The following is a 15,550-nucleotide window of genomic DNA, read 5'->3' as shown; positions in this document are numbered from 1 at the left end:
CCAATCAAAGGGGTTTCCACTCCAAAGGAAGCAGGGAGTCAGCAGATGCAAGGGTGACCTAGCAAGGGATGACATCACTATAGTCCCCCAGCACCTCTAAGCTGAAGACACCAAACCTTCCACCTGCCATTTCCTAAACAAAGGATGTATGTAGGCATTTGGCTCAGCCAAGTTCCTGACCTCAAGCTGTTCCCTAAGCCCTACCATGTAGACCCTGTCCCAACACATGAGTCCTGCCCACATCCTTGGCCTGCAGACACTCCAACCTCAAGGACAGTGGGTCTCAAAGTATATTCCATGGGTAGCTTGCATAAGAATTCCTGGGGTGTTTGCTAAGAATGCAGAATTCTGAACCTCACCCACCCTAGACCTACTGAATCAAAATCTCTGGCAGTGGGAATATGAACGTTATCTGGCTCACCCGGCCCCCGCCCATAATTGTTTTGCAAACCAAAGTTTAAGAACCAATGCCCTAGAGGGAGGTCACCTCACTTTCCAACCCAGCTCCCCTTGGCTCACCCTGAGAATGAGGAGATTGGACAAAGGTCCAGGTCGAGGAAACTGGCTGTGGTTCTGGGACAGACATGTCCCAAAGACATAACGGAAAGTTCTTGCTTTGGCTGCCCAACATCATTCCTAATCACTTTAGGAGGAGGAACCAGATTTTTCTTTGGGGAACGACCCCTCCTGCAATACCAGTCTGGTAGGATGTCTCCCAAGCCACAGTGATTGGGTCACAGATGGGCCCAGGAAGAAGCCAGTCAAATTGAAGCCAATTCCAGAACTTTCTCTGGAATTATTGGGAAAGAGAAGCTCTCTTCCCACTGCAGTTGCTGAGCTGAGAGAAATAAAAGTTCAGAGCTGCTAGAGACCTTCTTGCTTCCATGTGTAAAGAGCCCCCTGAGAGAGAGACCAACACAAAGGAGAGACAAGAGACAGACTGTGAAACTGAGCCCTGATGACATTATATGAGCACAATGGTCCAACTAACCCTGAAACCAATACCACTGGACTTTTAAATCATGTGAGCAAATAAATTCTTTTTTTATATGCTTGAACCAATTGGAACTGAATATCTGCCATTTGCAATGCACAGTCCTGACCGACACAACTGGACAAGAGAAATCCTGAATAAAAACTGGGACCAAATGCTAAAGAAGACTAAATAAAAAGTGCCCAGAAAAAGAAACGTTAAAGTACTCTCAACATTGCTATACAAGGCTCTTCACAGTCTGATCTGTGCACCCACTTCCCCATCCCATGATGTATCAATAGCTAGCAGTTTCCAACATGTGCCTCTGTTTACATCAACACCTTTGGGCTGCAGACAGGACTGTCTATGTACACTCTATAGGGCCTATTTTTAATGTGTCTTTTCCCTCTATTAGATTCATGAGGATCTTAATGGCAAGGGTTGGATTTTATTTCTCTCTCACTTCTTATTTACTGGCCCACAGTAGGCACTCAATATTTGTTGGATGGATGGATGGATGAAAAGGAAGCTACACGTGCAGCTCAGTCCTATACTTGCTCCTGTAGGCCAAGTGGACTCCCCTTGTCTCCAAACCCACATTTCTCCTCTAACTGCCATGAGAATAAATAACAAGGACCTCCAAGACCAATTGACTGGAGCAAAGTATGTGTGTGAAGAACTATATTCTCCAGTGATTTTCTAAATCAGAACCCCAAGCCCACGGTGTTTATCCTAAGCCTTCCTACCTGAGATTTTACATTACAAAACATGGTGGTTGTTCTTCACTTTAATTTGCTTTTGCACATCTTCCACTTCCTTGCCCAAAGGTGAAACCTGGCTTCTGCTAACGAAACACCGCTTCCCTCACAACCCCCTTCAATGAGGTCTGCTCTGATTCTCACTTCCCTTAGTCTGGGAGTCAACATTTGTGCCTACAATCCACTGTCACACCCTGACTAGGCTGTTGCCCCGGAGGCTCCTTGTCACTCTCTTTTTCCAAACATTTTCCATCTCAACACCCCCCCCCCCACCAAGTACCCCACGTTGGTTTCCTTATGGCCTCCATGTCATTATCCAGAAATCAAGGATCAGCCTCTGCTTAGAGATTTTTCTGAGCGTTCCCTGGCTCTGACCACTTAAAAACATGCGAACTGGTCCCAATCCTCACTCCAAGGTATTCAAATGTTGAGGCTTCCCCAGTCCTAAAAGTTATCCCTACTGTGACAGGGCAAAGATGATCATAAATGTGTTCCAGACTTCTCCCACCACCAGCTGCCACAGAGGAATCCGGACTGCCAGGCCTGTTCTTTGGGCTTTTATGATACAGAATCCAGAGGAAAGTGGGAGGGCGAAAGGAGATCTTCTAGCTGGGGATGGAGAGGAGTTTTGAAGCAAGAGGCAAAGGAGGAGTTACCTCAGGCTGGGCTACCCTCAGAGCTGCCCAGATGGGGCCAGAGTTGGGGCTGACATCCAGTCTGCACTCACCAAGTCCTGAGCCCTGATGTGGACAGCAACAGTCCCCAGGGAAAGAAGCACGTATTTCTAACTGGTCCACCCAGACAGAACTTTTTAAAATTCATACAAAGATATCCTAAAAGCCAGCAGCGATCAGAGATGTGGATAAGAGAGGGGAACAGATTTTAATAGCTGTGGTGTGTTCTCCCTCAAAGTGTTAAAAACACACACATAAAAGTTCAGAGCTTGAGTTACTTTGAAATTACTTGTTCTGGGACTTCCCTGGTGGTCCAGTGGTAAAGAATCTGCCTTATAATGCAGGGGACGTGGGTTTGATCCCTGGTTGGGGAACTAAGGTCCCACATGCCTCGGGGGAACTAAGGTCCCACATGCCTCGGGGCAACTAAGCCTGTGTGCCACAACTGCTGAGCCCATGCTCCTCAACTAGAGAGCCCACGTGCTCTGGAGCCCACGCCACAACTAGAGAGAGAAGAAACCCGCACGCCACAACTAGAGAGAAGCCCGCACACCACAACTACTGAACTCGCGTGCCTCAACTAGAGCCCAAGTGCCGCAAACTACAGAGCCCACATGCTCTGGAGCCCGCGCACCACAACTAGAGAGAGAAAACCCGCACACTGCAACTAGAGAGAAGCCCATGCACCACAACAAAGAGCCCATGTGCCACAACGAAAGATCAGCATGCCTCAACGAAGATCCCGCGTGCCGCAACTAAGACCCGCTGCAGCCAAAAAAATAAAGCAAATAAATAAATAAATAATAAACAAGTCTTTAAAAAAGAAAGAAAGAAATTACTTGTTCTGTTTCCAGGTTTGGCTCTACAGTGGGGTGGCACGGGTGGGTGGAGGACTGATAAAATTACACTACCTTCTCTCTCTCTTTCCAGTCTTGAAGCTCAGAGAAGTATGGTTTGTCTTCCAGTTTAGTTTGTCTTCCAGTCCCCCAGCCCTGCTTTCTTCCTCCCCTTCTCACCAGCCAGTGCTGCCCCGCTCCTTTCTGTCTGGCTCTCTGTTGTCTGGCTGCCTTGAGGGCCCTTAGAGAGGACTCAGAATGTCACTTGAGACTGTCTCCCCATCCCCACGGCCTCAGCCTTAATTCCGACCTCATTTCCTCTACCTGTAATTTCTGCAACCACCTGAGGGTCTCCCTAGATTATCAGGGCCTCCACATCACCGCCCAAAGGGTTAATAGAGAGGTTGGATCCCTCTCCTCATTAAAAACTCTTCCCCGTCTTCCCACTTCCTATAAGGTACATTTCACACTCTCCATTCTAACCCAACAAATTTTTCATGCTATCCTACCCTGCCCATCTCTCTTGGCCTTCTTGGTCCACACATATTCTTTACTCCAACTTTAATCTTCTACCTGTGGTCCCTGTCCTTACGCTGCATGATACTTTCCCAGATGTGGCTTTTTTTGGCCTGGAACACTGCTCCTTTTCTCCCCTTTTCTTGGTCCCCTTGGCCCAATGCCTACTCATCATTTAAAACTCTGCTCAGATATCACCTCCTCCAGGAAGCCTTCGCTGACTGCTTTTTCTCCAGTCTGACTCTGTCACTGGCAAAGCCCACTGGGGTCCCCAGGGAAAAATAAGATGGAATCTAGCTGATAAGATAAGGTCTAACGTCTTCTTTTGTGCTTAGTTTGCCTGTAGGGGGTCGTGTGCAGAGGCCTTGCACCTAACTCATCGGATTAGAGTTCCCTGGGCAGAAGTACCGGGCTGGACACCTCAGCTCCCAGACTGTGAGCAGAAGCGCTGCGCTCAACACCGCCATTCAAGAGGGCGGTGGGCCGTGTGCAGAGATGCTGTGCCCTGCACTGCAGTTCGGAGTGTGGGCAGCGCACCTGCGCCAGCCCAGTGAGAACTCGGTACCCTCCCCTCCGAGGAGAGCCTTATAAAAGCAGCCCCACCCACGGCCTCTCGGGAGAGTGTGTGCTCTAGAGTGCCAGCTGGCACTTCTCCATTCTCTGATCAAAGAATAAACCTTTCCTTTGCTTCAGAACCAAACTCGGTCTCGTTCTATGGGCACGAGCGACATCAGGCAGGAGGACCCTTGTTGGGGCACGACTCTAAAGGGTCCGTAACAATTTCATGCCCCTTCCATAAGCAGAGCTCTATCATATCCCTTATTTCCCAGTACTGAAACACTGATTTACCTGTCTCTCTCTTCCAACTTATTGTGATTTTGAAGTCAAGCAAGAACCATAACTCATTCATCTTTGTACACTCAGTGCCCGGCCTTGATAAATTTGTGCCAGTTGAATGAATACATGAATGGGTAAGTGGGTGGAATTTCACTAAACCCACTCAACACCATAGTACTGAAAGCTTAATATTTTGTGCCCCCAACCCCCAGATATTTGCACCTTAAGAGAGGTTATATGATCCGGTGTTCCTCAGTTAAAGGCCTACAGATCACTAGTGGTACACGAAGAAGTGCAGGAGGAGTGCAGCTTTTCACAGCAATTACTAAGAATTCGCCCTCGCTCCTTCTTCGGGGTCATCTGTAAAACAGACATCGTCTGCCAAGCCAACCTGCTATCCTAAGCTTTAAGGATACTGCCAGTCATTTGAGAACTTTCCTAAATTTCCTGATCTCCATTCTCTCTTTTTTTTTTTTTTTTGCGGTACGCGGGCCTCTCACTGTTGTGGCCTCTCCCCTTGCGGAGCACAGGCTCCGGATGCGCAGGCTCAGCGGCCATGGCTCATGGGCCCAGCCGCTCCGCGGCACGTGGGATCTTCCCGGACCGGGGCACGAACCCGCGTCCCCTCCATCGGCAGGCGGACTCTCATCCACTGCGCCACCAGGGAAGCCCCTCCATTCTCTTTGTCCTGTTTCTTTTGTGTGCTGTGTCCACCAACCTCACCTTCCTGGAATTATTCACCAGGCATCTGCTCCTCCCCTAATTCCCCCAACACCAGCCCCCTGCAAGCCTGAGCTCGCTCTTCATGATGTGATCTCTTGAATGCCAGTCAGTTCTTACTTGACCCAAGACCTGGACCATTATATGCAAAGCTGCTGATCATTAATTTTTATAGATCCCTGAGTGTCTCCTCAGAAAAAGCTATGATGCAACTTTTGGTTTGACTGTGTGGTTTGTTTTTTTTTTTTTGGCCGCATGGCATGCGGGATCTTAGCTCCCCAACAAGGATGGAACCCGTACCCCTGCAGTGGAAGCAAGGAGTCTTAACCACTGGACCGCCAGGGAAGTCCCTGACTGTGTTTTAAAGTCATAACAGTGTCAGCGCTCCTGCAATTATTGTGGCCTTGAAGCTTTCCATAAAAGTTACACGTACTAAAAGAATAAAAGAATCCTTACAGCTGGCAGAGGACATATAGGTTGGCTAGATGATATTCTTTCATAGCAATGGGGATTTATCTTTATACAGAAATGGCTTCTCCAAAAGAACTTGAGACGGCTTATACTAAAGCAGCAGAGGTATTATAAAATAAAACAGTAACAACAGAAAGAAGATAAGAACTAAGGAATTAAAGTAGGAGGAGAATATATCAAGGAAACCTAGGCTAAGGAAAGCTGATGCACTGAGCTTCCTGACAGCCAAAGCGAATACAGAAGTATAACAAGTTGGCTAATTAAAAAGTAAGCCAGGATCTGTTATCCGTCTTTAATGGAAATTTATTTTTCCTTTTGTCCAGTACCCCTCCTCCTCTTTCTGGAAAATGCTCTTCTCCCCACCCAGGTCCCACTCAAACTATGTGGTTCAAGTAGGAGCTCTCACCTTTTTATAGACATCTCTCTCTCTGTGTCTCACACACACACACACACACACACACACACACACACACACACACACACACTCACCTCTTTGTCCAACAGTAGACTCCTGAGCTAAGTTGGGCTGACCATTGTGTCCCATGTTCCTGACAGTGATTGGTCTAGGACTGGGTAATTGAATGGAGCTGAGCCAATCAGTCTTTCCTGGGGACTTTCAAACTGAAGCTAGCCTCTCAGTTTATCCCTAGAACAAAAGCTGGGAGAATTGAGTCTCAGAGCTGCCAACAGGCAAGTTCCCCATCATGAGGCAGAAGTGCACCTGAGTAATCCTACCTGAGAGAGAAGCCAAATGGATGGGAAGAAATCTCCCTGACTGCATTCAGGGACTTTGTTCCTCTTCCTCCTGGGCTCTGCTACATTCCGGCCCTTCCTATGCTTTGGTTATGTGGCCAAATACCTTCCTCTTTTGCCTAAGCTGGTTTGACTTTGAGTTCCTATCCCTTGCCACCAAGAGAATGCTGACTAATACGGGAACATTGAGCAATGAGATGGATGGTGAGGTCCAAGGAGGTTTTACCAAAAACACAGATGTTCTGCATCTGGCCATCTCTTCTCAGGGACTGTTTGGCATTTACTATAGTAGAATTGAGTTCTGTAAAGGCATTTTCATAAAGAGACTGTTACATATCCATGTACTTGATGCAGGGATAAAGCTCAGAACTTAAGATGTAAATGAGGAAAGTATTTCTCTGTTGTGTTTTAGTTGAATGCTACACGGAACATTATTCAAAACTGGAGAAGAGAGATATGGGAACATATGTATATGTATAACTGATTCACTTTGTTATAAAGCAGAAACTAACACACCATTGTAAAGCAATTATACTCCAATAAAGATGTAAAAAAAAAAAAAACTGGAGAAGAATATTTTTTTCTGTTCTTGATTGAAAGAAGATCCATATGCTCTAGACACCAGGGTGGAGATGACAGAGCTTACATTTTATTGCAAATTCAAAGGACCTGATTGCACTTCTGCCCTAAGGCAGCACCCTCTGCCCAGCATCTTCCAATCCTAAGAAAGGTCTGCAGGAGTCACTTTGTAGGCATAGCACATCTGTGTCCAGATGGTCACATGAGTGACCTATTGAATCCGCAACATTCTGAAGCATTTGGATGTTCTCACTGCTCCTTCTAATTTTTCCTATGGTGACCACACTTTATCATCCTTCCCTTTTCTAAAGTTGTGCAATGGCCTCCCAACTCTTTGAGGACTTCCTGCTCTGACCAGGATGCCACTTAGTGACAGAACCTGCAGGAGGAATATCAAGTTTTTATTCATGTCAAACATTTACAGGGTGTGCTGAATGCCAGCTACTGCAGTGGTAGCTCACACTTTCAGCCTGATTCTAGTCCATATATGATGGATGATGCCATATACTCTCACAGGTATGCCCAGGGCTACCCACAATTTGGAGGGAGAGGAGGAAGGAAAGTGCAAGTAATTGTCCTCTTGTCTTCTAGGATCTCAGAATCCTTATCTCTGATGCATACGTGACAAGAGCAGTGGAATTCCCTAATACTTGTTTATCTCATATTACTTTAAGCCCTATTCTGCCTCTGATGCAGGCCTGTCACATAGTCGCTGCATATAATGGACCCTTGGCAATTTTTGGTTGCCCAGCATCTGAAACCCTCCTGAGGTGTGGCAAATCTCCCTCTGAATGAGATGTAGTTTGTGGCAGAAGCCACTTCCCTATCTAGAAGCTGCAAAGTCCGATGCTCACTTTCCAGCTTGTCACAGTTAATACCCTAACATGTGTAACTCAGACTTGACCAATCAGCTAAACCAACACCAGGCTATGAACTGGGAGCTGGTGGTGCAAAGGCAGGAGCAGAGGAAAACCTGTTCTGGTAGAGGCAACAGAAGCAGCAGCAGCCTCCAGTTGCCCGAGACTGCAGTGGCAGCAGTGCCAGGAGCCACAGCCGTGCTAGCATTGGCCTCCAAGGTCCTGCAGCAGCAAGGGAATCCTCCCCACAAGGGTTCTAGGTGGCTTTAGGTTGTGGTCCTGGCCAATGCCTGGCCTCCCTTGCTCCTGTCTGTTTTCTGAGTTTGGTACTCCAGCCTTCTGGAGGATTCTGTGAGTTACCTACCTACATCCCCTTCTCAAAACAGCCAATTGATTTCTATTCCTTGGAACTAAGAAATATGACTTATTACCATGCATAAAATGTTTAGGTGAATAAATTTATGAGTGAATCTGTTTTATTATGTGTATTTCACAATAACTCACCAGGATAGGTAGACACAAATCATTAGCCTCACTGTATTGTTTTTCTGTTTGTTTGTTTTTTATATAAATTTCTTTATTTATTTACTTATTTTTGCCTCTGTTGGGTCTTCATTGGTGCGCGCAGGCTCTCTCTAGTTGCAGCAAGCGGGGGCTACTCTTTGTTGCGGTTGTTACGGAGCTCGGGTTCTAGGTGTGCGGGCTCAGTAGTTGTGGCGCATGGGCTTAGCTGCAATGCAGCATGTGGGATCTTCCCAGACCAGGGCTCGAACCCGTGTCCCCTGCCTTGGCAGGTGGATTCTTAACCACTGCACCACCAAGGAAGCCCAGCCTCACTGTATTGTTGATAATGGTGCTGAGCCTCAGAGGAGCCAAACAATTCCTCCAACATTTGCACAGCCAAGAAAGGGCAGGGTCTGGACTCAAATTCCAGTGACAGAACTTTAATATAGTGTTCTTTCCACTATATCAACAGCTATTGGTTCCAGCCCCAATGATGTCCCACAGGTTTTTGAGATCCTATACTTTGAAAGCATACTGTCTCTTCACCTCACACTCTGACCTGCCTCCTGATTTCTCACTTAGCCCTTTGACCCAGGCCAGTACCCTAAGGCATGCTGGGTCTTTGCTACCAGCATCTGTCAGCTCAGCCCCCAGACACAAACTGGGTGAGTGTTCCTACTATATCCTGCCTGTGCATGTGTGTGCAGGCACACAGAGGCAATAATTTTTACATCTTGTCCTCATTTTCAGCTTATGTAGACCACACTAGTGCACGGCAGGGAAGGGGAGTTAATGGTCTTGCACAGGAAATGTCCTAACAGTCATATTTCTGCCCAGCGGAGAGGTCTGTTTTCAGTTTGGATCCCAGTGGGGAAACCGTTCTTCCTAGCAAAGTGAATTCTCTGAAGGGTGAAATGGAGACAATGCTACCTACTTGTTGTTATTAATTGCCAACATTGTGAAGATTAAATGAAGTGAAAAAGAATCCAACAAAGTTCCTGGCATGCAATGAATGCTAAAAAAAAATGTTAGCCTTTCCACTTTCCAAGCTGTGAAAAGTACTTAATACAAGGTGTTTATTACTACATACTTCATAAAAACAAAATTTTGGAAGCAACCTATATTCACGATGAAAGATTTTCTTATTATGCTTCTATTAAAAATGGTAGCTATATAAATAAATAAATAGTAGTTATGAAAACTATGAAGCACTATGGGGGAAAGGTTATAAGAAAAAAGGGTGCAAAGCAAGATGTAAATTATACATAAACTATGTTTACAAGTATATTAAAATATGCAGATGAAAAAAGGTAGAAGAACAACACCAAAATGAAAATTAACTCTATCAGAAAGTTCCATAATCCCTTACCCTAAAATCTTGCAGCTGGATGTGCTCTGGCATTCAGAATTGTTTGGCTATTACCATATCATGAATACCACATAGTACCTCCAGCACTCCTCAATCGAACACATTAGCAACTCAGCAGTGAATATATGAATAGTTGTCCTAAGTGAAATAATAAAGACTCTAAGTAGCCTCCTCTCGGTTCAGAAGAGGAGATGAGTGGGGTTCCAGTTGGATTTGGCCATCTAATAAATTACGAAAAACTTTTCCGTTTTCAGCACTTTGGGGATTTTGAAACTGCAGATAAGAGATTATAGACCTATATATAGTACTTAAATATTAACCACCATATTGGTTCTGCCAAAAGGACAATATCGAAGTGTAAAATACAGAACCCAGTGCCAATCAATGCCAAGTACGATCATCAGTCCATTTGAGTTCATCAGCAGTACCCACTGTGGCAGTAGCAATCCTCAATGTTTTTGCCATTAGCCAGATTTTCAATCCAGACCCAGATGGCTGTAACTCATCCTTGTTTATTCTATCACCTTCACTTACTGGCTCCTTTCTAGATATCTTACGTCATTATGGAGAAAATGCAAAGGATTACATATAAACAGAAATTATGAGTAGCCTCTTGCCCCCCTTTCTGTCATCCAGTAATTGATTAATACAGAATAATTATTCATAGGTTGTGCCCACAATACCCTTCCCATTCCTGGCCTTGTGCTTGATTTTTGTAGCTAGTGGTTAAAGTCCCCTTATCATAGCTTCAGGGAACCAGACCCAGAGACTGAGGTACTGAGGTGCAAGGCAGGGGCCAAGGAGCAGCAACAAAGGAGCTTGCTGTTGACAGTCTCAGCCTGGAAGCTTATATATTCATGGAGGAAGAGCCAGTCATCACGCAGGACTGAGTAGCCCAGTGACCCCTCCCTACATCAGCACTACCCTCCTCCCTCTGCCAACCCTGGGAATCACAGCATGGTTGCCCTCATGGGTCAACATCAGAATTTGCCATATTCTGCAGTGAGTTGCTCCCCTGCAAATGGACAGAACCACTGGCTTAAATGGAGATCATTTGGGAAGTGGGGCCCTGTATGCAGGATGCACAAGCCCTTCTAATGACTTTGATCTGGGGACCTGTCCAGAGACAAAACACAAATGGCAGCTTTGGAGCAATCTTATAAAAGACACTAGTAATCTTATACACTTAAAAAATATATTATTATAAGTGTTAAATCTGTGCTTCCCTCGATTTTTCTAAGCTTTATTCCCCCTCACCCTTTTCTCAGCCTCAACTCTACGTGTTTTCCCAGATTCCTCATTCCATTGCAGGCTTTTAAATAGGCCCCCAAAGGGAACTACATTGTCTGAGTTACTAATATAGCTCCTATTTACAGCCACCGTGGTTACACATGCAGCTAGACAACAGCTGGGCAGCAGGTTCAGAGAAGCTGTATAGGGTAATGGAAGTGATAAGATAAAGAAGTGGTAGATCCTCTGATGCATTTGGACTACATGAAAGATCACTGTGGAGAGGCTGTGAGCAAAAGATACCTCGAAAACTAAGCAAATGGAAAAAAGAGTGAGTTATTAACTTCAGGAAAGACAAGAAGGTTTACAAGAAAGAAAATGTAATCATAAAACACAGTTTGGCTCAACAGGAAACAATGTTTTCATAGATATAATGTAAACTCTTAATCCAAATGTATGAAAAATGTGATAACATTACATTGAGAGAGGATAGGGAAGGGAAGGGAGTTAGGTATAAGTGCTAAATCCTTATCAGACCTGCTAGAAAATTAATAAATGATGTCTAACCCTGAGAAATGAAGAAAGAGCAGTATAAGAGTATTTTGTAGAAATATAAATATAATACCAGAAGAAACAGAAACAGAAACAGCTAAATTTTGAAAATGGTGGGCTCTAGTGACCAAGACTGAAGGGTGGAGGAAGTGAAGAGGAATTTTTGGTTTTCATTATAAGCCTTTAAATACTATTTGACTCTTTGTTAACTACTTGTACATAGTACTTTGATAAAAATTAATTTTGATTGAAAAAGATATAAATGAGGGGGCTTCCCTAGGGCGCAGTGGTTGAGAGTCCGCCTGCCGATGCAGGGGACGCGGGTTCGTGCCCCGGTCTGGGAAGATCCCACGCGCCGCGGAGCAGCTGGGCCCGTGAGCCATGGCTGCTGAGCCTGCGCGTCCGGAGCCTGTGCTCCGCAACGGGAGAGGCCACAACAGTGAGAGGCCCGTGTACCGCAAAAAAAAAAAAAGATATAAATAAAAGTTTGAAAGGCTATGAAATGAGAGTTCATAGAAATAGAACTGCAGATGACCCTTAAACATATGAAAAGATGTTTGACCTTATAAAAAATAAGAGAAATACAAATTAAAACTAACCTGAGATACTGTTTCTCATCTATCAGATTGGGAAAAACCCCAAAATTAGATGCCATCCTCTTTTGGCAAAGCCATGGGGATTGCAAAATTATTTAACCCCTATTAAGAAGAATCTGGCAATATCCATTAAAACAGCAGATACATTTCTCTTTGACACAGCAAACCCTCTTCTAGAAACGCACCCCCAGACACTCCTGAATGCATATGAAATGATGTATAAGATTATTTATTATAACATTGTTTATAATAGCAAAAAATTCAAAACAATCCAAATGTCTATCAATAGAGGATTGGTTAAATAAACTATGGTTCACTTAGTGGAAAATATTTATGTTCTCAATGAATAAAGAAAAAAAAACCTACATAATTTTACAAACAGCTTCAGGCCCTCCAGAGCACAGAGGGCTATGTCAGAAGCTTCTCAGACAGAGCAGACTCTCTGCCCTTTCAAAGTCTGAGCATAAGAGGAACTTGGCTACCAACCCTTTTCAAAACCTTAGAAACAAAGCAAGACAGGCGGTGAGGCAATGTCAGACTTAATGTCAGTCCTAGGTCCAAATCCCACTTGGGCACTGCGTTAACTGAGACACTCCAAGTTTTGGTTCCTCATCTGGAAATGGGGAGACAACTCCCCACCTCAGGGGGGTTGTCATGAGGATTAAGTGGGACAGTGTATGTGACACAGGCGGCACAGCGACTGGCCCACAATAAGTGTTCAGCAACAGAAGTTATTTTTAATAGTAGTACCGGAAAAATGAATCCTGTCTCCAGGACTGTGGTCATTATAGGAGGACAGTCACCTTGGAAATACCAAAATGAGAATCAAAAGAGAATGGAAGGAATTTCCCTTCATAACCACGCAATTTGGGAAGAGACTCTTCATCCACAGGCAGACACGTGCACTGCATGGCCGCCTCCAACTTCTCGTTGCCCGTTGCTGCCTCTGGGGCTGGCACACACTTTCCCTAAGCACCCTACATCAGCAGGGTTGGAAGGACCTGGGCCCAAACACCTTCTGTTTAGACTGAGAAACCCCAGGACTGGAGACAGCACTGATGTACTTAAGAGCACAGAGCCAGCGGTCCTGTTTCATAGCCAGGTCAAGCAGCTAATGAAATCGCTAATCGGGTATATATTTTATAATAGCAGTTTTCTAGTGACCCAAAACAAAAAGATTAAACCTGAAAGTGAGTGCTCAACACATCAGCTAAGTTGACTCTCATTCATTTCTGAAAGGGGTTGTGATCAATGTGAAATCATATGATCAATATTGGTAGAGTGAATAATGTGTTTATCTGTGTGAACCCAGTGTTATGGCCGTGCCTACACTTTACCTTTTATATACTTCTTGTGGAATAAAGCCTCCAATCTAGGGGCAGTTTGTATTGCAATAAAAACAAAAATTTCTAGAATGTGCCCAATCCTTGCTCCAGCAATGACTAGATATGTAATGTTGGGTTTACATTTCCTCATCTGTAAAAGGGCATATCAGCCACCTTCATTATGCTACTGCAAAAATAAAATCAGATAACTGTCTGTCTGGCATATAGCAGGCCCTGCTTCCTACAAACCCGTATATCCTCTTGCCTCGTGTACATACGGTACCTAATCAGTCCCACAACAATCTGTCAACCTTGCTTTTTGAATTCCAAAGATTTTCTCCTAAGCATATCAAAAAATGAAAAAATAAAATGCCTTCCATGATATTTACATAGGTAAATAGTTTTTAATTTCCTCAGCCAGAACAAAGAATTAAGAAGAATCTTATTAAGAAGAATTACAAGAGTATTTCTTTTTCAAGTTTTCCAAGTACCTTTTGCTTCCACATTTGCCTTGGGGACTGGTTCCCACCATGTCTACATCGATCTGGAGAACTCTGGATCCAGCGGAATTCACTGGGTTCCTGATTCTCCCACATTCCTACCCCCAAGCTTTTGCCCAATACACAGCTCTTAGCTGAACTAAGAAGAATGAGGCGAAGAATTTCAACAGAGATATATTGAGCATCTACGAGATGCTAGGCACTATGTGAGACCCTCTTCCCTCTCATATTTAATTATCACAATAATCCTGAGAGGTAAGCATTATTGTCCCCATCTTACAGATGACAAAACAGAAACTCAGAGCATTAAGTGATTTGCCTCAAGTCACAGGCTCAGGAAGGGGCAGAGTGGGATGGAACCCAGATCCCTTGAATTTGTTGTAACTAGTGGCCTCTCACTTCGAAAGCACCTTTGTAACTGCTTTCCCTTCCTACCCATTCACTGCACTTAAACAGAAGCCCCTAATTTTCAGCAGATCATTGGATAACTTTGAGTGGTCACGTTGTTTTCTCTACATCTATTGGTGAACAAAGACAGCATTATGTTTCCAACACACTAGTCAGATGGTGGGGGGAAAATCCCCATAACTTTGGTAATTTTCCACCCTCTGGAACAAAGACATATACACATTAATGTTCACCATAATGTATAAACATTACCCTTAAATGATGCAAGCTCTCTTAATATGACTTAAATTCTAAACTTTAAAGTTTAATAGCTTCCTTTTTGGAATCTTGAAGACACACAAACAGAAATAAATATACAAACCGTAAATGCAACAGCCAACTAGTTACACTGGGCTCTCACATCAATACACATTTCCCTGATGACCTGCACCCAATCTGACTCTGGTCTAGGCGTGCTGACCTGAAATAGTTGCTGGCCGCGGCAAGCACCACGCGGTGGCAGGAGAATTCCTGAATGTCCACACACAAGATGACGTCTGTCAGAGCGTTTTCCACTCGGAGGGTCTCCAGGCCATTCTGCAGAATTAAGGAGAGTCCAGTGTCGTCAAATTTTACCTTATCCCCATTTAAGATTTCTACCAGGTCGCCCCTTTTCTGGGAGGGCTCATCTGTAGAAGGTGCCAGGGGCCCTTCCAAACTCTTCTCTACCACGTTGTCCATGGTCCAGGTGCCCCTTTGTCCTGCCATCAACATCCAGACTGAAGAAGTGCCCAAGTTTCAGGCAGGTCACATTGCAGAAGCTGAGCGGATTTCCTGTGCAGGGCCCTCCACTTATCACCAGCTGTCACACACACATAACAGGAAGTCTTGCACTTTCTCATCCTGTTACTACAAATGCCAGTAACTTCTATTCTTCTTCTTTCTGTAATCATCACAAGCTTAGAAATTACTTAGAAGGCTGTGTAGGAAGCCACTCCAGTGAAAAGGAGTGGCTTCTCAGAGTCTGCTATTAGTGCTGTGTGGCTATTTCAGTCCACCTCCCCCACCCCCCTCACATCCGTGAGCAGGAAGCCTCTGGTTCTGGTTATTACA

At 44.7% G+C, this 15,550-nt stretch overlaps 1 protein-coding gene across 1 annotated transcript in view; it reads right to left on the bottom strand.

Moving 5' to 3' along the window:
• Positions 1-15,211, bottom strand: part of KLHL6 (kelch like family member 6) — a 59,527-nt gene extending 44,316 nt beyond the window's left edge. Inside the window, exon 1 of the mRNA XM_060297599.1 lies at positions 14,919-15,211. Within this exon, the coding sequence (XP_060153582.1) occupies positions 14,919-15,211 (293 nt within the window). The remainder of the gene's footprint in view (positions 1-14,918) is intronic.
• Positions 15,212-15,550: the final 339 nt, after the last annotated feature.

Source organism: Globicephala melas, chromosome 4 (assembly GCF_963455315.2).
Source record: "Globicephala melas chromosome 4, mGloMel1.2, whole genome shotgun sequence".
In the NCBI taxonomy this organism is placed as follows: domain Eukaryota; kingdom Metazoa; phylum Chordata; class Mammalia; order Artiodactyla; family Delphinidae; genus Globicephala; species Globicephala melas.
This window is presented reverse-complemented; position numbering and strand designations above follow the sequence as displayed.